A 24122-nucleotide genomic window follows, 5' to 3' on the forward strand; every position below is an offset into this window, starting at 1 on the left:
AATTATTTTAAAGGCATTCTTGCAAACTTAGGCATTCAGAGGCACAGAGCACATACCAACCCCTAAGCAATTTGAGATTAAACTGATCATCACTAGGGTTGGCTTGGACGCTGATTTTCACACTGATGGAATTGAAGCAACTTGTTGTTGATTTCAGTGAGAATCAGCTGTGTAAGTGCTATAGCCTTCACTCTTTGAACAACATCTTTAGCAATTCAAGCACTTCTTTAGCTCCTAGACCTGTCTGAAAATAAGCCTGGAGACCTTGACTCACTGGCAGGAACACACATCACAATGGGTGGCAGGATGCAGCCCAGATGAATACAACTATGTGCAAATTATGCTTGACAGGGTTGGGCTGCTTCTGAAAACACCTTCAGATCTGCAATATTTTATAGTTATAAGAGAAAATGCAATCAGCATAAACTGTGCTGATTAACTGTCTGCAACTTAAATGCAGTGTTCAACATAGATTGTCCCTGCTTGTGAATCAGCCTCCTGAGGCCTTTAAATTATTTAAGGATCTTTTGGAAATGATAGAAGTTAATTGTGGATTTTCTTTATCACTTTCAATTAACAAATTAGAAAGTCTTAACGGGAACAGTTTCCTATAATTTCTGTTTAATCCTGGCTGAAGTGTTGTCTTCATGGAAATGATCCAGTCATATAACTGTTAGGGTTAATGAAAGAAAAATGATGCTGCCTTTCAATCTCAGCTCTCATGCTATTTTGTGTGAGTGAATCTCTGACCCTAATAAGGACAAGCATTCTTATAAACTCATATAAGTGCTTTCATTTTTTCATGAGGAGTCTTCTGTTTTGGACTCTATTAATTAAAATTGCTAGGAAGATGCAACTTTCAAAAACTCAGAGAGATGCTTGCAGGAGAATCTTAACCTGTGAAGCCATAAAACCTCTACAGTTCAAGTGTTTAATTATGTGAAATTGCAGAAGCCTTTCAGGTTTAGATGCAGTGCTTCAGGTTAGAGCTGCTGGGCTTTATTTGCAGTTGTGCTGCTGACTGATTTTCTTCAGTTGAGCAAGTCACTTAATTCTATTTGCTTTGCTTTGGCAGTAAAATAATCCTCTCAGTTATATTAAGAATAATAACTACTATCGTTAAACAGACTAGAATAAAAATTTTAAAAGAGAAAAATTAAGGTATTTGTTCTGCTCTGTCATTTGGGAAATGTTTCATATTTTTTAAATATGGTTTGATTTTCAGAGATAACGTGCTTTCTTGTGCTACAGATCTCCTTTTGTTCACAGTCTGCACCCATGAAAATTAAACTGTATATTCTTAGCTCATAAAATGGACAGAAATATTAATTCAGTTTGGTTAAGTAGCAGTACTTTCTTTACTATGTCTTTACTGAAAAGACAGTTCTCAGTAAGAAAACATCTTTAAATCACTAGTATTAAAATTTTCCTGCTGTTTTGATTACAAGCAAAGCTACAAAGAGACATCTGTGAACAAAGGAAAGATGTCTCCTTCCTTTCCATGCCTGTCAGCAAGTTCTGAGTCTCAGTCTCTTAAGTCACAGAAAATGCTCCCAAAGTATCAAAAGTCAGTCTCTATGTGTTTTTTTTCTGGATTAATGGTGAAGACTGGCACCAGGAGACTAGGCAAGTGTCAGGCTATATATAATGGTTTTGTGCCCAAGGATTTTGGCCGGGGCATTCAGTCACCAGGCATGGGGAGCTTGTGGTGGAGTGTGACCCTCCAAATTGAAATTGTGCCTGATGTCTCAGTCTCAGAGGCTGCCATTCAGCACTAAGGCTGGCTACAGCACTGGCTGCCTAAAGACAAGGCATGAAAATAATCCCATTAAAACCCAGCCAGTTCCTAACCCAGTTCACACAACTTTCTTGTTTGAAATGGTCATTTCTGTGAGATATGTTATTGTTTTCAATGTACGTAAGCAGCCTCTCAAACATCTCATTCTGCTCTCTGAAAATCACCTTGAAACAGTCCTTCCAAATTGACAGAGTACTAAAACTCCAAATACAATGTTCAAATTCTTCTGAGTGTGGGGAGAAATTCAAACCCATATATTGGTTCCCTTTCTGATTCAAGTATATTCAGAATAAATGACAAAAATTTATCAGAACGTGTCACTCTGCTAAGGGGTGTTGCAGTAACAAGCTACTGGAGCCATTCACTATTTCAAACTTTGTCCACAGTGACAATTATTACCTGACAACTGTCTAAAGGCCGCTGTGAGAAATAGGTTTGGAGATTTCAGTTTCATTCCTGTGGACAAGTTTCCACATCATAAAAATCATCACTCCATCTGTCACAGTAATTGCTAGAGTCTTTGCTCATCAGAAAAACCAAGAATAAATTTAACCTGGAGAACAAATTACTTTTTTACCCCATGAGAGAGTTCTTTGAGCTTAGAAATTAAATATTACTGTGGAGGCAGGGTAGATAAAGCTATGCTGTGGCTCCCTGTGCTGTGCCTGTTGGGAGAAGAATAGTTTCTAGGGTTGTAACTGCACAGAAAAGAGCAGGAAAGCTTTCTGCTCAGAGCAAAGAGCTGGAAACTGAGAAATTTGCCTGTGCCACTGACAGGTTGTATGACCTTGGAAAATGAAAACTTCTTCAATTTTGTCCAGTTGTGAAATGGGTGGCAAGTGTGTGCAGACACCCCCAGCAGCCCTTGGGGTTAAAAGATATTTCCAGCAGGTGGAGATATGCAATAATTTCTGCACTGCATAGAAAAAGAGTGATCATTAGTATTGAACAGAGTGAAAGAAGGCATGGTGGAAACCGAGGGGGACCTCTCATTACAGCAGTGTAGTTTGTCAGGGAAATGTGAGAGAATTATAACAGTAATAATTATCCTTCCCTCAGCCCTGCCCTAGTCTTGGTTTGCACTGCAGTTATCCCAGTGGAATAATGTAGTGCTGGCTCAGGTACCCAGATTGTTTTGTATTTACTTACCACCATTTATTTTTGTTGAAATCAGCTCTATATGTAGATATTTTCAAATATGTCCAGTTCCTTTCATTTTGTCAAGTCAAATACGGTCTGACTTTACCCCAGGATATATCTATAAAAATGTTTGTGCAGAAATCAGGAGGAAGCAGTCTCTGAGTCTGTGCTAGGCCGATGATACTGCAAGCCTATTGGAAGACAGTGTTGTGGGAGGCTTTTGCGAAATTGAATGAGTTGTTTAAATTGGAACCTCCCCTCTTGTAGTTGGTGATTTCACTTTATATCTTCAGTCCAAAAAGTATAAAATGCTAATTAATGGAATAGCCAGAAACAGAAATATACTAACTTCAAGAAAACTCCAGTTGTGATGGGATCCACATCCTGAGTCTATGCTAAAATTTCTACATGATTTTGTTTTCTTTTTCTATTTTTTCCCCACTGTCACAACATTTATGTGTCTGTAAGGATAATGATTATTTCCCATTATAAAGGGAAAATTGATTTTAGTAACCAAAGGTTGAAACACAGAGGTCACATTTTCTGCCATTTCTTTGTTTGTAAAAGGCCATGTAACCATGATTAAGAGAAATATAATGAAATCTATTGTTTATTTCTCATATTACTGCTGAAATAGTTATTGATCAGTACTTTTTACATTTCCTGTTTCAAAAAAGCATTTGTTGCTCTTTGGAAATATTGATTATATAACTGGAACTGTCTACAAAGACTTCAGAGTGATACAAGTAATGAAAACCGTAGCACTCAAAACTTTAGGGTCTTAAAACTTTGTTTAAATTTTGGCTGAACTGAAAGTTTCAACATAACTTTGGGGAGTTGTTGTAAGTTGTTCCCTGATTCAGTCTGACAATACAAATGCTACAAAGGAGTTTATCAAAATGAGGAAAACAGCAGAGAAGAAAACAAGAAATTGTGGGAATATAAACTCCCCTTTACCTATATAGTACATTTATGTTTATGTGCTACAGTTAGGAAGTTGTTTTTAAATGCCGTCTGAATAAATACCATCCTTATTTTAGGTTAAACTTGCATTCTGGTATGGAGAGGATTGCTGAACTTCTTTTCTTACTGACTTAAATCCATTTTGATGGAAATAAATCTACATGTGTTAGAGAACTGACTGTCATAAAATAAAAGATGGGCTTTCAGATAACCTCACGAGTTAAAATCCAAATGAATTCTAGTAAGACCCAGATTTGGAAATACCTGAATTACATTTTTAAAGTGAAATTTGTACCAGTTCAATATGGGCCAAAGATCTATAGGCTAGAATCTCCTTTTAAATTCCATGGTTTGGCATGCAATTGCTTTGCGAACCACGACAATTTTGTTCAGTATCTCAGTTTAGCTATTGAATTTTCCTTCTCTTCACCTTTCAAACAGAAAGGAGCCTGAGCATATACTGGCTAGAGCCCTTTACCACCTCCCTGTAACTTCCTAATTAAAGCTATTTCACTCCAGTTCATTCATCTCAGTATTTTCTCGCTTTCCTGTTTGGTGTGAGAAACAGTAACTCAGTCCTTTTCAAAGAATATTTTAAAGCTATCACAGTGGGTTTTGGGTGGTTAGAGGTGCTAGGCTTTTGACCACCAAAATTATCTTGTGATTACTTGAAAATTATTTGGTTTTTTTTTTTTTTTTTTCTTTTTTAAAATTTTGTTTTCTTCTAATGATATAACCTAAAGTGAGATCTAAATATGACTTCAAATCTTAAAAATTACTGTTGTCGATTCCATTTCAGCTCAGAATATGCATTCAGAGTTCGAAGGATAATTTATGTTATCCCAGCACCCTAGGATTGTGACTATTTTCAGTCAGTTTCTCTTCCAACTCATTAGTTTCTTAGACAAATTCACACCATAATTTTTTCATGTTAGTTCAAAATTCTGAAAGTGTGTGTGTGTAGGAAATGACAAAGTCGTGCTATGCAGAAAGACAGAAATGTTTAAAGAACATTGGTTCATTACTGGGGCTGTTCAGATACCTACTGTGTAGCTCTGACGTTGTAGAACTCACCTACCACTACTGTCTCCATATTTGCATCCAAAATTTTGCCCAAATGTAATTTTAAGAAACCAACACAAGAAGTGAAAGCTGTTCTGAATTTATTGATTTTTAATATCTCCAAAAGAGGGGGTCCTTTTCTTACTGCTGACTGTGGAGGACCTTGAGACCTGAACCAAAATTTGAAAATACTGAAACCTTGTTTTGAAACTGAAAAAGAGAAGAGGGGAGATTCAGAGTTAAAATTTTTGACAGTGTAAGTTGTACATTTACTGTACTTCAATATATTTTCTTAAGAGTATTAATTTGAGAAGTAATAAGGGGTGGGCAGGGGGCAGGGAACAGAGGAAACGGGAAGGAGAGAGATGGATACTTATTTATTACACACAAGTCTAGGGGAAATGTGAAATCCTGAGCTTGAGTTTTGGTAGGAAACACTGAAAAGGCCAGGAAAGAAACTGCCCTTGATAAACCATATGCACACATGCAGAGATATTCAGTGCCAATTTGCAATAGTAGGAGACATTGACATGGGAGTTCAGCATAAGCCAGAGTGATTATAAGCTGCTGTATCACTATGAAGTCATTGGGAAAAGGTTTTCTTTTTGTTCTGCCAAGAAAAAAAAAAAAAGAAAAAAAAATGTGCATTAGGTATGCAGAAAGAGTTACGAGCTCTAAACATCCTTGAATTTTGTAAAGGTCTACTTATGCAACTGGCATTTCTGGGTTGAACCTAAATTTAGCCAAGTTGTCATTGTAAATTTGTATGTAGAATTTGCTAATGTTTTAGGATTTAAAAGAATTAATTCTTTAAAAGGTGTTTATTTCATTTTTAAAGAGCAGCACCAGAAGCAACTACTTTATCTGATTTTTTAAATAATGCTTATAGTGTATAAAACTACTACTGTTACTGCAGCAAAAGCAAGGTCAGTGAAAGTGACAAGATATTAAAATACATTTTTTAGCTGACAAAGGGAAGAGGAACTTTTAGTTTGACTTTCAAAATTAAAATTTCAATATTGTTAAGGAAATACAGGAAGGGAAACTTTACAGTCCCCAGGGAGATGCAAGGACAATGTCTTTTTCCAGAGTATTTCCATATTCCATGCAGAAAATGCATCATTTCACAGATAATTGGAGTTTTTTGCTTTATCTTTTGAGGATCATCATAATTCTTGCTTTCATTATGTTGAAATCACTACACTTATGAAGTGGGAAGAAGGGAAAAGAATACAACTCCAGCAGCTGGGTTCTAAATAGCAATGACTGTATCTGCAATCAGGCTTTCCTAAATAGCAACATGAAGCTATCATAGTGTAGAATGAAAGAACACTAGGATGTGCACCTGAGCTGCACTGAAGCCCACATGGGTGGGGTACACAGCAGGGAAGCCAAATAGCTCTTGCTACTGCTCCCTGGCAGTGCCCTTTGCAGCCCAGTGCAGCACAAGGTCCCCAGCTGGTTCCAGCCCAGGAGGGTGAGCTGATGGAGCAGAGTAACCTGCTGCCAGTGAGTGCCCACACTGATTAATGGCTGACTTGGGCACAGTCAGCAACGTGTAGGCAGCTCAGCTACTGATCTGATGGAGGCTGCATAAACTATAATCAGAGCCCTGAGCCTATTCGAGGTACAGTGACTAAGAGTTGCAGGTAGGAGGACTTGTGTAGTATCTGTGGTAAGAGCAGGGCTGTGTTGGAAGCAGATGTCATACAGGTTTGGTTAGGATACAAACTCACCTAATGCTGTCAATGCACCATGCAGAAGAGAATTCAATTTTGACATTTCAGATTCAGCACTATGAGTGAAGGTTGTTCAATTTTCCAATCGAACCTTTACACTCATTTCATTTATTATCCTTCAGTCAAAGTGTATAAGAATTCTTGTGTTACAAAGATGTCTGAAGAAGGGGATGAATTCATGTGTGTCTTTTAAATCATAGGTGCTGCCTAGAATACTGAGCCTCAAATGAAACTTCTCCTGGTTGGTATATCCACAGGATTTAGAAAGGGAAATATGGAAAGAGAGGAACTTTACTCATTATGGAAATTTGAGTCCATTTTTCCTAATGAATTTTGCCTGGTTTCCCAGATATTTCTTGTAATCATCACTCAACAATTAGCATTTACATTGGTATGCCATGGATTACAAGAACAGGTCTTTCAGCTAGGGTACTCGCATTGTTCTTTGGAACAAAATGCCAAAGATTCAAACCTTTCTGACAATGATAACAATACAGGAATCATGTTCAACTGATTATTTTTCCTTACTTTTCTTTTCTTTTTTTTTCCTTGTACAGTACCTTAGTGATTTGAATTAATTGAAAGACTAGAGTTTTATGTTTTGACAAAAGTGGGATTAGGCAGCAGGTGTCTGCAAAGGAAGTTCATTACAATACCAAAACCAAATTATATCTCAGCAAACACAGGAGAATTACATGACTGTGTTAGAGTTAAACCAAGAATAACATGGCAGCACAATTCTGTAAGCAGTTTTCATGTTGGCTGAGTGCCACACCTCATGACATCATTTTTTGTAGCATCACAACAGCTATTTCTCAAAAAACCTTCATTTGTTTAAATATACTACTGTGTATCCTTCTTAAATAATAGCATCACATGGCAAATGATTGGAATGGTAAAATAAAGCAGCATGGACTGTTGTTTATCAGTAAACTTTAAACACAATGCTGCAATATAAAGTTGTTGTTCTAAGTAATCACTACTATAATAAGAAGGGGAATTTTTATAAAACTAAATATGCTCTTCACTAAAATAGAATATGCTGTGATATTTTCACACTGGGTTTCTTTAATTTCTTTCATGTTTAAATTTTCCAGTTCTACTATTCTTGCATTACCACTTTAAAATGAAAGAAGTCATTTTGATTAGTTTCAGTTTACAGAAATGCAACATTGATGCAGCTCGGGAAATTATAAGATTTCTTCAGCTTTCACACAGCTTTAATTTTGTCCACCTTAATATTGTTCCAATCACTGTGAGAGTCTGGATATGTCATCTGTCTCTGTTTTCTTAGAGACAAGTAGATGGCAAATGGAGAAACTAACAGCTGTACTAAGGTCCTAACAGAAATCTCTGTGAGGCTAGGAAGTTTCAGATTCACTTGCCAAAAGGAACAAACAGATAATACAAATCAAGAGTACCATGTACAAGGTTAAATTTTAGTAGTGTATGTATGAATGTAAATCGGTGTAATTATCTTTTTGAAAAACTGACAGATCTTCATTTGAGTTATAAAATCAATCAGTGCAAAAAGGTGAAAGCTACCATTTGACTTGGGAATGTTGATTCATAGACTGATTAACCAATGTCTAGGAATTTGGTAGCATTGTGAAGACCATTTATATTGCTAACAAGAAAAGAAAAATGAATTAAAAGAGGTCCTTATACATTTATCTAAAATTACATTAGAATTTCATCTTTTCAGGCTTAGACCAGTCTTTGCATAGAGAATAAGATGACGTGTGATGTGAGAAAAATTACATTGCACTTTCTTTTTTAAAATGCTGACAGTTTTACCTCTGTTCTCAATTGGAGATGTGCATATCGTAACATTTACTGTAAGAAACAGGTCTGGGTTGCCATCAGTGAAATACATAAATTGAAATAATTACTCTTTTCCAGAATTAATTGACACATTCTGCTTCGACATGTATAGTTGGGACTGATGGGAAGCAATCTCTGGTTTGTATATAAAAGGATTCTGCAGTTACATTGTTATGATAGGTTTAATAATAAAATACAAGTTTAGATGCTTCAAAGGTGTAGAATGTATCTAGGCCTGTCTTTGACCCAGAAGAATAAAACAGGAATTAAACTGTTCCACTTAACTTAGGTACAGAAATTTTCATGTTTGTATCCAGAAGTCATGAGTAACAGAACCTTCACTGGTTTTCTTGGTGTGCATTTACCAAAATGTATTTGGAGAATTCCACTGGGTGAAAAAAATTATTATTTGAACAGGCATTTTCTATAATAGTAGAATTCCCTGGTATGTTGGAAGAGAGGTGTAACTTGAAATAAAGTAGTGTTATCAAAGGAATTGTGAACACAAGAACCTATTGCCATGGAACTTCTTGTCAATTTTGTGAATCCAAAATTTCAAAATATGGATGACTATCCAGTGCATGGGCTTATCCTCCATAAAATTTTTTCTATCATCTAAATAATCCATATTTTATATGTGAAGTGTTCATTGATTTTAGATACTCATAGGTTTTCAGCAGAACTGCTTTCTCTTCAAAAATAACACTGGGAGAGCTGAAGCAAAATGCTGCAGTGATAGTTCAGTTCATGTGCATAGGATAAATATAGATAAAAGATACTCATGTTCCAAAATACCTACATCGTGGCTAGTTCTTTGTACAGTGCTAAAAAACAATGGTATTCTGATTTAGTGCTAGTTAAGGTTAGATGACTTGTTGGTATAAATCCAACTGTGACCATTTGTATTGATTGATTCGTGTTTCCTTGTGCATCCCTGTCTGTTACTCAGATGTTTTCTCTTTAGCAGCAGTATTTCCAGTCTCAGTGGAGCCAGTGCAACTGGTTCTGGCCAAAACGTGCAAACCAAAATACAACAGTACATGCAGAGGGAAATAATGAGTTGGTAGCAGCAAAGACTTACTTCTAGATGAAACTCTGTTTAAGAAATGAGACATGAACATAGAAGAAACATGGCAGTGTCTTTATACTAAAGTAACCTTGAAATAACCCAAGAGCCCTAGGTTTGCTGGCTCACTGATGAGAAGATTGTATTATAAAGAATGATCCCTAAACTATAAGAAATACTTGTAAAGTTTAGCAATGGGAACTTAGGCTTTTGTTCAGGACATGGACTATTTTATCTTAGTGATGTTAAATTAGTCACCAGAAGAATCACAAATTGACTGTGTATCAGCTCTGTCACGTATACGTGCTTGCGAATTTTGGAAACCTTTTAAAACCATTTTCCAATGTTTTACTCAAATTATTTATCTATTAAGTTTTTAGCTAAACAGTTCACCTTAATGACTACCACAGGCATAGAGTCAAATTCTTCATAAATTCCTTTCACAATTCTCTCCTAATTAGCTAAATATCTCTTCAAAGATTGAATTTAATAACCATCTTTAAATAAATGGCAGTTTATATGTCAGTTTATGAATATATGGATTGACATAATGGAACATATAAATAAATAATATAGCATCATTCATCTAATCCAGTCTAGGGCCTATAATCAAAGCCAGGCAAAATTAATTACTAATGTGGTTAGGTAATATTACAGTCATCTTCTCTGGGAGATGCTTATGCCTCATGCTTCCACTGAGACTAACCCCAGAAGGAGAAAAATTAATACAGTTTTAATTTTTTTTTTCATGTCTAGTTCTAGTGTATACTTCATTGTTAGACCCCATGGTAGAAGGCTCTCAAGGATTCCCATGAAATGCTAAGTCCAACTTCTATTGATTAAAAAGATTCAAAAGTCAGTCTAATCTAACATAGATTAGATTAGAAGCAGAAGAGCTTAAAGTGTTGAATTGCTTCACTATTCACCTTTCATTTTGACAATGCAGCCTTTATACTTCTGCATTGTCAAATTGCCATTCCCTGCTGTTTGTCTTTATCCTGTTGGAATGTTGTTTATGTGCATTGTGTTATTTCTGCATTTGCTTTTTTTCTCTTTGTGTATTTCTGTAGGATTGTTGGGTTTGTGCTTGGTATAGCTGCACATGCACACCTGCATGCTGGGCTGCTTTGAATGACAGAGGAAGAGAGACTAAATAGCTGCTTATGTAGGATTGCATTCTCCTCACCTCTGCTCTCTTTAAAAAATACATATTCAACCCATATTCCTAGCTTGCAGAGAGATAATGTGTATCCAGATAGAAGGGATAACATTATCAGAAGGCATCACACAGGTGCAGTAAACACAGTATCAGGAGTAACTGCAATATGGAATGTGTTTTTCTGCTAAATTTTAAATTGTAAGTTGATACTCTTTCTGTTGTGGTAGTCCTATTTGTTTTAATGAGACATGTCTGCGGAAGCTGAATGTACTCCTCTGTAATTCACTGCAATGCACACATGAAGGTTATTAAGCACAGATAACATTAGCTTAGTCTTATACAATATTAAACTTAAGTTTCTGTAGCATTTTTTTATTATATAATGATACAGAATCTCATAACATATAGAAATGTTTAATAATGGCATGGTATGTCCCCTCATGACAGTATTTAATTGCTGTTTTAAATCACTTTAATTTCCATATAATTTATCTTAAATTAGTAAAATTTAGTGCAATGACTCCAGCATAAGAAGAATTTTATGTGCTTGTTTTTCATTGGATTGAGAAGGATAGAAACTTTGCAAATTAGTTTAGTGGGTAGATGTTATTTTAAATCTGTCATTAGGCTTATTTATCTGTGATTTCCCTACCCTTTAAAAAACAAGCGATGTAGTACAAAAGTCCTGTGTTTTTCAAGTGTCATCTTAAGTGTAAAAAAGGTTCATTTTTGTTAAGGACAAAATTGCTCTGACAGAGCACTATACTCCCTTTTTTGGATCCTGGATTGGAATTAAGAGTCTCTGATTCTTGGAGGGAGATCTCAATGGTCTTTTAAGTGGAATTCCTAACTTTAGATGAACTTCTGTGGACTGTGGTAGAAAAGTACATGAAAATGTGAGGTTTTCCAGATTTTTCAAGTATCTGCTTAACCATTTGTTTTCTTATACTCTTATTGAGTAAATATCTCCCACAAAATTTCATTTTGACAAAAATGGATTTCCTTCAGTTTTGTTGACAGTAATTAAACAAGTAATCTAAAAATTCTGGTCTTAACACTTTCTGAGACTCAGGGCTAGCTGCCTGTTAGCACTTTTGGGAATAATTTATTAGTTTACAATATTTCGAAATTTATTATGTTTTCACAGACTATAGAATGGAGCTTTTCCTTTAGACAGTAGAAGTGGTTTTCTTACTGGAAAACTTACCCTATGATTTCTTTCTTCCTCTTCTGCCTTCCCCCCACAATGGTACTCTGTATTACATGTCTGATGTGCCATTTGGTATTTTTGGATCGCAAATCTTATATGATTCTTCCTATTATATCTATATGAATTTTCCTAAAAATGCTGACCTTGATTTCCATCAAAGTTTTGCCAAAGTTCCTTAAATGTGGACCCATTTTTCAAGTCCTTCCTAATGCCCTTTGACATTTGCTTAAACTGCAGAGGAAGTTTGGTGCACACACTTTAGTTCTTACTTGCCTGGAGATCTAATAAGGTTTGAGTGCAGTAATGTGTTTCATTATAAAGCAATGCACAGCTCTAGAAATCCATCAGAAGTGGGGTTTATGGTGAGTGCTGGGTGTTGCAGCTGCCACAGATCAGCTACTGATGGGAACTGTGCTACATGCTCCCTGTGAAAGAATATATGTATGTGTGAATTCTTGCTTTCTAGGGAGAGATCAATCACCATCACTGGCAAAGCAGGCTCAATGCAGTGAAAGTAATTCAATTCAATCAGAGTAGGGTAGTGAGAAACAAAACCAAACCTTAAAACACCTTCCCCCAACCTTTCTCTTCCTTCTGGACTCAGCTTCACTCCTGCTTTCTGTACCTGCTTTCCCTGAGCAGTATGGGGTGACAGTGAGTGGGGGTTGTGTGAGTTCATTGCAATTTGTGTCTGCAGCTTTAAAAGCCCTAGTGCTGGGGAGAGCTAGGAGTGACAGTAACAGGAAATGAGCTACAACACTTGAGTGAATGGCAGAAATCATTAGTGATCTGGGAGTGCATAAGCATCATGCCAAAGAGTAGGAAGGAGGGGGACAGCTGAGGAACTGACTCCATGAGGAGCTGCAAACTGTGTTGGGTGTGGTACCAGGTACCAGGAGCTGTAGGTAACTGGGAGGCCATGCGGACGGAGTGCCTCAGCAAGTTTCCTGCAGGTTCTGAACAAATGTTCCCTGTTTAAATTCATTAAAATAGCACTATCTCCTCTTCCACAGCTGTAATTAGAGACAAAATCAGGTGTTATGTTCATGGATCATTTCCATCCAATACTGCTTAAGTAACTCAGAGTGTTGGATTTTTGTTCTTCTGCCGTTATCCCTTTTTTCTCCTATGTTTTTTCACTTCTAAGTATTTTGCCGTGTAAAGCTCAGTCCTCAGCTGGTATAATTTTCAAACTAACTTCATCAGGGAGGACTTCAGCTCCCAGGAGGAGCTTTATAATTTCTCATAATCATTACAGTATCATTAATAATAATGACAGGAAGAATAACAACAGTAGTAGTATAACTGAGGCTGATAGGAAGACTTAAGCTTACTTTTTTAACAGTAATAGAATATCTTGGAATTCTGTGGAGAATTAGGCACCCCATTTCTAAAAACCCAAAAGTCTGTCCAAAATATGAAGATATGAACAAGGAACACAATCACTTAAAATTGGATTAGGTTTTCTCTGACAGTTTTCATTCACTATCCCTAATTTACTCAATGCTGAGTTCTTCACAATACTTTAAGTCTGTGTTTACTCTACATGTGGGACTCTTTGAAAATATGTCCTCTCCACTCTACTCCTTTAAACAGCATTTCTAATTACTTTCAGTTCCCCCCACATCATTCTAAACCAGTTCTGCTGTTTTAAATACTCTTAAATAATCTTGTATCTTAAGCTGAAATAACAAATCCTCTCAAAAAAGTAAGATTTTTATATTTTAAAGGTAATCATTATCTCCTGCAATTACCTCAGCCATAAGGAAGTAGATTTGAAGTCAGTGGCTGCTTTCACCACTTTGAAGATCAGGTACCTGACTTACACACCACTTACAAAGGTGGATAATTAGCTCTGTTCCAGGAGCTGAAGCATTCCTCTGAGTCACAGCTCCACCTTGCATTCTTCCTTATTGCTAAATGATGCTAGTTTAGGGCTGCAGTAACTCACATACTCAAGTCACAGAATGTGGCTAACCACTTATTTGTGAGCACTGTTTAGGGAAGGGTGGCAGGGAGGAAGGAATGAGTTAGCAGCCTTTTTTGCTTTAGTTGTGCAAGTGAAGTAACCTCAGAGAACCTGAACGGGGATGTGGTGTGGGCTTATTCTACATATTTGTAGGCAGGGTGACAGCCTAATCCTTCATTTTGTTCCTTTTCTGTTTTCCAATGAGTAGCAATGGCCTAGCAATGCTATTTGTACAATAGATGTACAGATGCCATTTTAAAAATTGAGTTACGTTGCTAAAATCCTCACTGCATGTGCCTGTGCATGAAAACAGCTCTACATCTCATGTCTGGCTTTGTTACCTGAGGGTGATCTGGATGTAGCAGGGTTGAATGTCCTATTCCCTGAAGTTTCCTATTTGCCTCTGATGGGAGACTGGTTAGTTTGACATTTCTAATATGGGTCAGTAACTGTCAGTACTGGATATCATCAAACCGTTTGGAGCTGAGATTAAATTAATGCCAAAAAAAAGCAATCTCTGGTCTTCTAATTAATCCCACGGGAGTGCAAAAACTCATTTAAGTTAGGAGTTTAGCTGTTGGCAGCATCAGGAAAAGCTGGTTTCACTTCACTGAGCTGAATTAAAACTCCACATTAATGGAATTAAAGCATGTTGCCTTCCTAAACTCTTACATCCATCAAATCAAAAGCTTAGAAGCTTTCTAAACTACTGCAGTGCTACCTTCAATCCTTGACATAAGAAACTACATGCTGAGAATACATCATAAAAACTAACAGAGCATTCCCTTCACTGGTCTCCAGTGGAATTTTTTAATATTGCATTTATCACTCTTTTTTTTAGTATTGTGAATGACAAAGAATAACTCAGGGCTCTAGTTTTGGGTTTGGTTTTGTTGTTTGTTTTGGATTTCTTTTTTTCTGGCAGAGAACATATTGATAGACAAATGGAGTTTGTGTATTTTTCTTCTGTGTGGCAGTTTCAGAATTGGGAGCTGAAGAATGGCTGCTCCAGAGCCATTATTCAGACTAGTCTCTACCCAGCCTGTGCCGTGGCTGCTTTGCTGCATCTTTATGAGAAGTTGCAGTTCAATTGATTTAGGAAGCAAATAACTTCAATGCTGTCAGTTTTGACTTGTCAAAATAAAGATACATGAAAACAAAAGAGTTCCTAAATCAGGGCTGTAACAAGTAGAGGACAGCTGTTCTTTGTTGATAGAGGTTGAAGGTTGAGAGAGGAAAGCTAATGATTTTTTCAAGTGCTCTCTTTGTAAAGACAATGTGTCTAGGTTTTATCTAAAAAAAAAAGAGAAAAGGAGAGATTTTGGATTGTAACAACCTTATTTCTTCTACTGTCAATGCAGTAGGCAGGCTTTAGGATTAATTGATTTGAACGTCATGCAGCCTGATCCCTTAATGATGGTTTGTCCATATTTTTGCATTAGAGAAGTTTAAAACACAATAAATATTGCCCTAACATGATTGTTTTATCTCAGATAGGTGTTTCACTGGTGTATTGTGTATCAGTGAAATTGTCATTTGGGAAGGCAGTGGTTCATCTGACCCCTGTGGGGAAAGAAGGGTTTATGATGCTGCCTCCAGTTTCAGCATCACCCACACAGCAAAAGTGCCTTCAGAGCTTTCTTGGCCCAGAACAGAATTAAAGCTAAGCAGACTGGCTACTCACCTTTTTGTTTATGTAATATTTACTGATATGATTATTTGCATAATAAACATTTTTAAAAATAGGTGAACACCAGGCTACTCTATTTTTATTACTTAATGAAGCCATGAAATAGTTCACCTTGCCTCAGAAATGAGTTTAAAACAAAAAGCAATTTAAACCCATTAAAAAGAGAAGTTGGATTCTTTGCTCCCAGTTTTGCACCTTATTATTAATTTACAATCTCAGTCTTTGTTCCTTCGCTCTTATGAATTGTCTTACAAGAACAGTATATCCCCCTTGTCTCAATGAACTAAAATAAAATGGATTTAAGTTAAAATTGGTCTTTTACAGGATGTAAAATTCTTTTCTTCAGGGAAAATCCATCTTGTGTGGCTATAGTACTGGGCTGTATATTTAAATATTGTTACTTTATATTATTAAAATTAGTAGGAGGTTAATTCTGTATAATGTTAGTGAAATGGTAGCATTTTTATAAACCTAATTGTCGAACTCTGAACATTTTGATCTGTCAGTTTAAAACTGCTGCTTACAAATCTCAATAGGGATATGTTTAGGCATTCATCACAGAAAGTGTTGGTAGCAGAAAGCTTTATTTCTTCTGTGCTGCAAAATACATGGCAAGTGCACAAGTGTATTAAGCATGTGATAAAATCAGCTTCTTTCTGCTGGTTCCATCAGTCTGATAGAATTCACCAGGAGACTTTCTTTTCAATAAGCCAGGAATCAAATCAGACTATTATTCTGTCTCCAATAGCAACTTGTGTCAAGCAATGATTAAATTGCATTTTAGACTTTAAGGTGTCATTATATTCACAATGATACCTTAGAAGGCACAAGTTTCTACTGAGCATCAAACTTGATTTTTATAATTATTTAAAATAAAATGAGTTTTCTTATCACCAGTTCTGAACTATTTTCATGAAAGAAGGTGAGGGCTCATTTGAATACTGTGTCATAAATCCCTAGGAATGGAAAACGTTTCTAATGGTTGGAATATTGCAGATAGATGAGCCCCTCACTTGGCAGGAGTGGCGTGTAAAGTTCCTTGTACATACAAACCAAATGTGAAATTTTAACCAATATTCATATAATATTCTGCAATGTTTGTCCCACTCAGCTGTTTTGTTCGTACCATGATCCCACAAACTTATAATTCCTAAGTTTGCTATAAAACAGATAAGAAGCTCTGCAGCTCTTCTTACAAGGGGAATATACTTTTCCACAAACCTTCTGAAACCTTCTCAATAGGGATGAATACTTTACCAACATAAAACAAGAGCACACTTGTCACAAGGGAAGATACCAGGAAGCAGCAGGACTTGTTTGTCCAGTGACAGGCAGCACAACTCCATGGGCTGTAAAAAAAAAAAAAAAAAAAAAAAAACAAAACAAAACAAAAAGGATCTTTTCTATCAGACAGCATTGACTGTGTTACAGGATGAAATTCATGTAAAAGAGATGTGTTGCTCACTAATGTCAAATGAAGTGCTTTTATTGAAAAGAAGATGTGTTGCTTCTGAACAAGCAGCTTGAGATATATGCAAAGCTTCAAAGCAAGACAAAGTCTTCAGTTATTAGAATTAGTGATATAAAACTGACATAAAGGTTTCTTTTTATTGTGCACTTTGCATTATTAATACTGGGCCTCACTATGTGCTGTAGTCATTTAAACTAATCAGAAAATACACCCAGATTCTTCTATTTTTTAATATCTTATTTAAACAGGATGTCTTGGGTAAGGAGTACAATGTATTATCAAAAAACTGCCTATGACTGATGCTCTGTTTTATCCATTTGTATTTACAATACTATTCTACCATAGTATAATACTGAAATTAGCACATACTGTGTATTTTTGACAGAATAATTGTTAGTCAGGTTTCTTAGTCATGTCAGTATAACATATGGGAAGCCATTAGACCTCAAAAATCAGAATCAATCAAAAAGGTTTTTTTCAGAAAGTCTGTGGTTTGCTACAGAAAAAAATACCATGTTTTTTTTTCCCAAATGTTGTGTCCTAGATTAATAAAAATCCATGTGGAAAGACTCAAGCTGCTTAAAATCTGACAGAGCTAGTGCTCAAGTTACATCAAGGTGCAACTCTAAGGAATGCATGTCCTCTTTTACTGAGAAACACTGAGAATTAAATTGATTACAGTATCACTTGCTGTTTTACCTTTTGCTCTAAAATTAAATTTGCATTGAATGTTTAGTATATTTACTAGAATAATTAGCATTTAAGTGATTTTAAATTACTAAACTCTGTGTGTGAATCTATATGTATTTAAAAAATGAGTGGGAAAGATAAGGGGGAGTTATCTTCATTTTCTGCTGTTAATGAGAAATGAAAGCTGAATTTAAACAAGAGAAATTGTACAGTTAAGCCCTTTTTGAACAGATGAGCACCACTGAGGTCAAAATGTTTTAGACACATGTAAAACAATCTGATTGTTGCATTTATTTTGGCATTAGCTAAACTGCTAGAGACAATAAGAGCAAGAGCAACTTCTATTTCTTTAACAAATGCTTTTCTTTATTCTTCCTTGGCCGTCCAGTCATTCCCAGCACAGCACTGCAACGCGTCCCCCCACAGTGAGCTTGCAGCGGACCATTTCTGTGGAAGGGTAAGATGATTCTCTGTTGAAGCTGCTCTAGAGGTGTCAGGTACCCCTGAGCTACCCACACACACAGGGCTCCTCATTAGATGTGGTGTTTAAGTCTGTGAGATGAAGCAATGAGCTTTCAAATTAGTGCTGATCCTTTCTTGGTACTTACACTGGAAGGTTTGGTTTTCATGGCGATGAGAGTATCTGTCATGGAGATATATTGGATGCATTTCTTCAATTCATCTCACTTGACTAGTATTAATATTTACTTGTGTTAGCTGTAAAATCTTCCCACGTATCATGGAAAAGCCCAGTGAAGTCTTACTCTGTTTTCTTAATGTATGCATGAGTTCTCTTTGACAAATCAGTGTTCAAAACTAAGGATGACGAAGTACTGATAGAAAATATTAGCCCTGTGCTGGTGAATATCTGTGTACATGAGTGTGTTAACTGAAGAACACAGCTCTGGGTGCATAGCTGCCTCAATTTTAACTAAGACAATAGTGTAAAGTTCAAATAATGCACAACTACAGATAATATTCTTGCATCTTTACAGTATTAGAAAGGCTTATATTTAACAAAAGACCACAGATTTTGTTTGCATTGACTGGCATAGTCTAAAAAAATGTCAATTATTTTTTTATTCCCTCCCATAGAGATGTGGAACTCTGTAGGCATGGATAATAACCTATCATTGGCTGCCCTCAGTTCATATTTCAAAGCTTTTCTTTCTTGTGATAAAAGTGAGACTATAAAGTTTCCACAGAGGAAAGATGTCATCTTGTTGTCTTTTAGTTTCTGTTACAATTTGCTGTGGCGCAGTCAGAAAATAAATTGGTCACTGTGTAAAATAATCCTGTCCTAAGTGAAGTCTGAAGTAGTTTTCTCAAAAGTCCAAATTTTTAATTTCTTACCTAGATCTATGATTTTAAAATATGATGATTTAAAATATGTGAAACAGCTATGGTAATTAGTCATTGAAAATTAGATTGAATAATGGAATTATGCAGGAAAAGTGCATGTGGCTCAAGGGCTGTCATCTGGAAGATAGTTCTATAAATAAAGCCTTAATTGTCATCCAGCCATAATGCTTAAAACAGGACCAATTTTAAGGTAGATCAGGTTGCTCAGGGTCTTGTCCAGTGAAGCTGTGACTATCAAAAACCTGAGATTGCTCAGGTCCTGGACTAGCAGTCTCAGTGCTTAAACACCCTCCTTTAAAATTTCTTTTCTTCATCTCTCTAATCCAAAGAGAGAGTCATAATAAATTCCCCTGACTCTTCTTCAAATCATCTCATGAATAAATTGATGTTTGAAATAAAACTGAGCTTCAAGAAAATTTGGGTGGTAAAAAGGAGGGGGAGGGGGAGAAAAAATTAATTTGCTCAGTTGAGACATAAGGAAGGAAATTCTCTTATGATGTCTCTGACTTGGTGTACTGGACCAATTCAGGAATCATCCTGTAGCTTTAAACTCTTACTTAAATATGGAAATCAGTCCTTCTAAATGAATTTTTAGATAAATTGCAGAATCTGTACTGGCCACACAGACAACTTGCATATATTGTGTGTTACTCATTACAGAACAGAAGATCTGCAATTGATGCCACAGGTCTCCTGTTGCTCAGGAGGTAGAAGATCAGCTTGTAATTATTACCAATCAACTTACACTGCATCATATTTCATTTCACATAGGAAAGTGGGACTGTTAGCCTATTCCACTGCTGAGCAGAGATGAGTAATCAGCTCAGCCCTAAATATTTCATTATGTTACAGCTCGATTTATTCTAATGTTTTTGTGGAGTCCATGCTGCTATGTTTACAGCTAATAGAATTTGAGGTCAAAACAAAGTTATTTTTCTCTTTTGGGAACTGTGTTCCTATCAGAAGGATCCTGTATTTAGGAGAATCACTAAATTGGTTTTGGGATGCACGTTTTAAACAGCTGCTTTACCTGCAAGGCATTCCTGTCACACGCTGACATTTGTACCCTGCATGCTGGCTCTCTCTGACTGACTGTGGAGTCACTGAAGTGACATAATTATTGGGTCCTATGAATGAAAAATTAAATCTAGGAGGGTTAAAGAAATACAGAGAGAATTGCATTTGCTGGCATTTAGTCCTTTCCACCCTGTTGAAATATATTATAATAGAGCTGGCCAGAATAGATTTTTAAAGAATTTGAATAGCTTTTTTCAACGAGGTGATAGATGAACACATAAAACCATTTAATTTTTTAGTAGAGAGGGCTTTTGTGGACTTCGTGTCCAGCAACAATATGAATGACCAGGTGGGAAAAATAAAGACATCTTTAAAGATTTTTTTCCCAATATATTCAAGCCATATATTCTTCACAGTGCAATAACTGTACATGAGGTATACAGATTTATTCTGTATATAAAGGCATGAACTTCAGAGGTCTTGGAGGTCTTCATTAGCAACTTCCCTAATGTTTTATTTTCATGGTTTAAAAACCAAGAAAACTGTAATGTTTTAATTTGAAAATATTGTTATTTTGAGTTTTTTGAAGTGATTTTAATGAACAATCTTAGCTGTGACTATCCAAAATATTGGTTGAAAACAGCCCTTGTGTTTTTTGAAATCCGGCCATACTAGCACACAAAGCTTTAATGTTAGTGATGTTTGACAGCTATTCTCTCTCCTTTTGGCATCCACACTAAAATGAATTTTGTATGCTACCAGCCAACTCTTAGAAACTGGGATTTCTACTTATTTGATCAAGTCTTTTTGACTTTGCAATGTGTCTGAGCATCTGAAATACATTTTAAAATATTTCTACATAAATAAACAGCATTTGAACCATGACTAAGGATAAGAATTTTTATTCTGAACAGGACAGATATTACAGAATGGTTTTAGTTTCAGAAGTGTCTTCTATAAAGTAATTTGAGATGCTTGCTCCTAGCAGCCTGTGTATTGATATTTCCAGACATGTCTTAGAGGCACTGCTATTTTTAGGTGTTCTCTGAGCATTTGAATACTTCCTGTCTCTTGGTAATGCAATTCTGTTGCCTCTCACCAATTCCATCTCATCTAGCTTTGTTTACAAACTGTAAAGCTGGAGCATTCATGGTGAATAGAGCTATTGAATGCTGTAAGTAATAGTTTTTACAACAGTGGTTTCAGTATGGAACCAGTAGTTTTTAAAAGCAAGATGCAAAGCAAACCTTTCTAGTATGGAGTTGTCTGTGCTGGGTATATAAGATGGTGCAGAGATTCAGTTTTCAGTATTTATTTTGTTTATTAGCATGTAAATAATATACCTCCTGGAACAGGGAAGATAGATAAGTGATTATGTGAGACAAAGGATAAATGAACTATCAGACAGGAATAATCATATCCGTTATAGAGCTGAAGGATAGCTATATTGGCTGTCCTACATTATCTCTCTAAAAATCAATGAGATTTCTCAAACCCAGGAGGCAGACTACTGTGCATTTGAAGTAAATGTCAAGGTGTCATGGTAAAAATGCAGTCCAGTTTTTAAAATCAAAAAGATTATTCCTGTATGCCAATTCCATCTTGCTATCTGCAAGCAGAAAACTTGTCCTGGTGTGCAGGCTTTAATTTCTCTACAGAAGATAAAATGAAAGATTGCTAGAGTCCAGAGGTCTTCCTACAGAACAAAATCTCTTGCAAAATATAACCCAGTGCAATCACACATGCATCAGTCAGGTTGAAGCCTGGCCCCCAGTAGGTTCCCTTGTATTAAGGGAAAATTAGTGGCAATTTAGGCATGATGTTTGCATAATAAATGCATTAAAACTGTAGTCATTATTAAAGTTAGAACAAACCATTGCTTTTACATGATCAATGAACGAGAAATTCAAGGAATCCATAGTCAAATAAATCAACAAAATACTTTTTTCAAGCAGATAAGATAACTTTAGTTACCCTAAATATCACAGGCAAAATGATATTTTACTATGTAATCTGATGAATGTACATCTTACTAAAGGCTGAGTGCTTAGTTGTTAGTATACCAATATTTGGTGAAATGAAGTAAGTCACTAATCAGTTAGAAGGCCAAAGCATTGTTTCAGTTTATGCAGGCAAAGTTACCCCTCTGGACTGTGATGGTCAATATGAAAGCAGCAGATAAGGGGAAGGCTTCCTTATTTTTTGTTATTTTCAACAATAATTGAAAGTAGGATGACACTGATTAAAGCCACTCTCAGGGATGAGACCTCACAGGGCCAGGTGTAACTCTGGTGTGTGCAGGTGCCACGAGGTGAGGAAGGACTGGGAACTGAGAAAGGAAGGTCTGTAGCCCCCTACCACTGCCAGGTCCTGGTGCTTTGGTCACTGCAATAAAGGCACATGAGAGGGAGGGCCAGGGACGAAAAGCAAAGGGTGGAGATGTTTCACATCAAATTCACAGATTTTTCATTTGTGTGAAACAAGAGTTGTAGAAGTAGGAAAGAAAATCTATACAAAGAAAGCTTGGTTCCACCAAAACTCAAAGCCTTTTACATAGGTGCATGTGAATATTTCAGGCCTTCAACCACTTAGAATTTCATATCATCTCTTGTTTGAGTAATCAGATTTTAAACCATCAGACATTGGCACATACTCTGTCCCTCCAATCTTCTTGTGTTCAATGCTGTGAAGAATGAACAATCTGTTTGAATCACCGTTTTTTTTAGGTTCTTCCAGTATGAGTGTCCTTTGGTTGCCAAAAATAAATACACAGGTATTTATCAGAATTTTTTGAAGCGTGAGAGGAAAACTGGAATTATTTTTGTGAAAATGAAATGGCTTGATTTGCCAAATGAATCTAGTGTAACTCAGTGCTCACACTGTGGATTGTTAGAAGCCAAACATATTTATACTGCTTAGGAGAAGGGGCCTTGCTGCCTTAGATTTGGTGTGGGTTCTTTCAGAGAATCACAGAATGGCTTGGGATGGAAGGGACTTTAAAGATCATCAGGTTCAAACCCCACCCCATCTTCCACTAGACCAGGTTGCTCAAATGCCCATTCAGCCTGGCCTTGAACACTTGCAGGGGCTGGGTATCCACAGCTTCTCTGGGCAGCCTGTGCCAGTGCCTCCCCAGCCTCACAGTAGATATAGTCCTGTTAGTATTTAATCTAAATCCACCCTGTTTCAGTTTAAAGCCATTTCCTGTTGTCCTATCCCCTGTGTGCTCTTCTCCTTGATATACTAATGTGACTTCACCCAAATAATACAACTTCAACTTCACCTCCTGCTGTTTGCTCATTCAAATAGCTGGGATGGGTTTTCTTGCACTATGTAAGAGTATAAAGGTTGTGGGCCCTGACTTGTATATTGATGCTACCCTAAAGCAAACAATAAGATAAATATTCTTCTAGGCGTTCTATGATCTGTTACTATAACACCAAAGCAACAAAGACTTTATGTATGCTTTTAACATCTTTGTGAAGAAAATGGCAGTTTGGGGGAAGGAGGAAAGGCAAAAAACCAACAATAACAACAAAAAGAAAAAAGATTTTAGAAGCCATAACAACAAAAAAACTGCAGCCAAATCAAGATCAAAGCCATATTTCTAAAGCCTCTGCAGATTTGAGACACCTCATCGATTGTATAAAACTGAAGAAATCCGTAGGGTCTGATGTTTGAAAGCACCCAGTGTTGCTTAAAATTTCTGTAGGTATTTCAAAAAGCACAAAACGTGTCAGCACTCCAATTTTATAGATGGTACAAAAGAAACAGAAAGACAGAGCCGTGTCAATTGAGATGAATACTAAAACTGACTCTTTTCTTTAATGTTGCCAGCAGCACAAAAAATCAATTTAATAATGGATTTTCTTTCATTTAATTATTATAAGAATTACTTGTTTTTAGAAAGCACTTCCCCATCATTTATCAGTCCAGTTTTAATCTCTTAAATTAGATCTATA

The 24122-nt window shown here is 36.3% G+C and overlaps 1 protein-coding gene across 39 annotated transcripts in view; it reads left to right on the top strand.

Annotated features, from left to right (window-relative positions):
- Window positions 1-24122, top strand: part of DLG2 (discs large MAGUK scaffold protein 2) — a 993421-nt gene that overhangs the window by 755687 nt on the left and 213612 nt on the right. For 35 of the 39 annotated variants that reach the window (XM_074535042.1, XM_074535043.1, XM_074535044.1 and 32 more), the window contains one exon: window positions 18170-18238. The exons of the other annotated variants lie outside the window; for them this stretch is intronic. In XM_074535042.1, the coding sequence (XP_074391143.1) occupies window positions 18170-18238 (69 nt within the window). The remainder of the gene's footprint in view (window positions 1-18169; window positions 18239-24122) is intronic. 39 annotated transcript variants of the gene reach the window in all.

This window comes from Zonotrichia albicollis, chromosome 2 (assembly GCF_047830755.1).
Source record: "Zonotrichia albicollis isolate bZonAlb1 chromosome 2, bZonAlb1.hap1, whole genome shotgun sequence".
NCBI classification, from domain to species: Eukaryota; Metazoa; Chordata; class Aves; order Passeriformes; family Passerellidae; genus Zonotrichia; species Zonotrichia albicollis.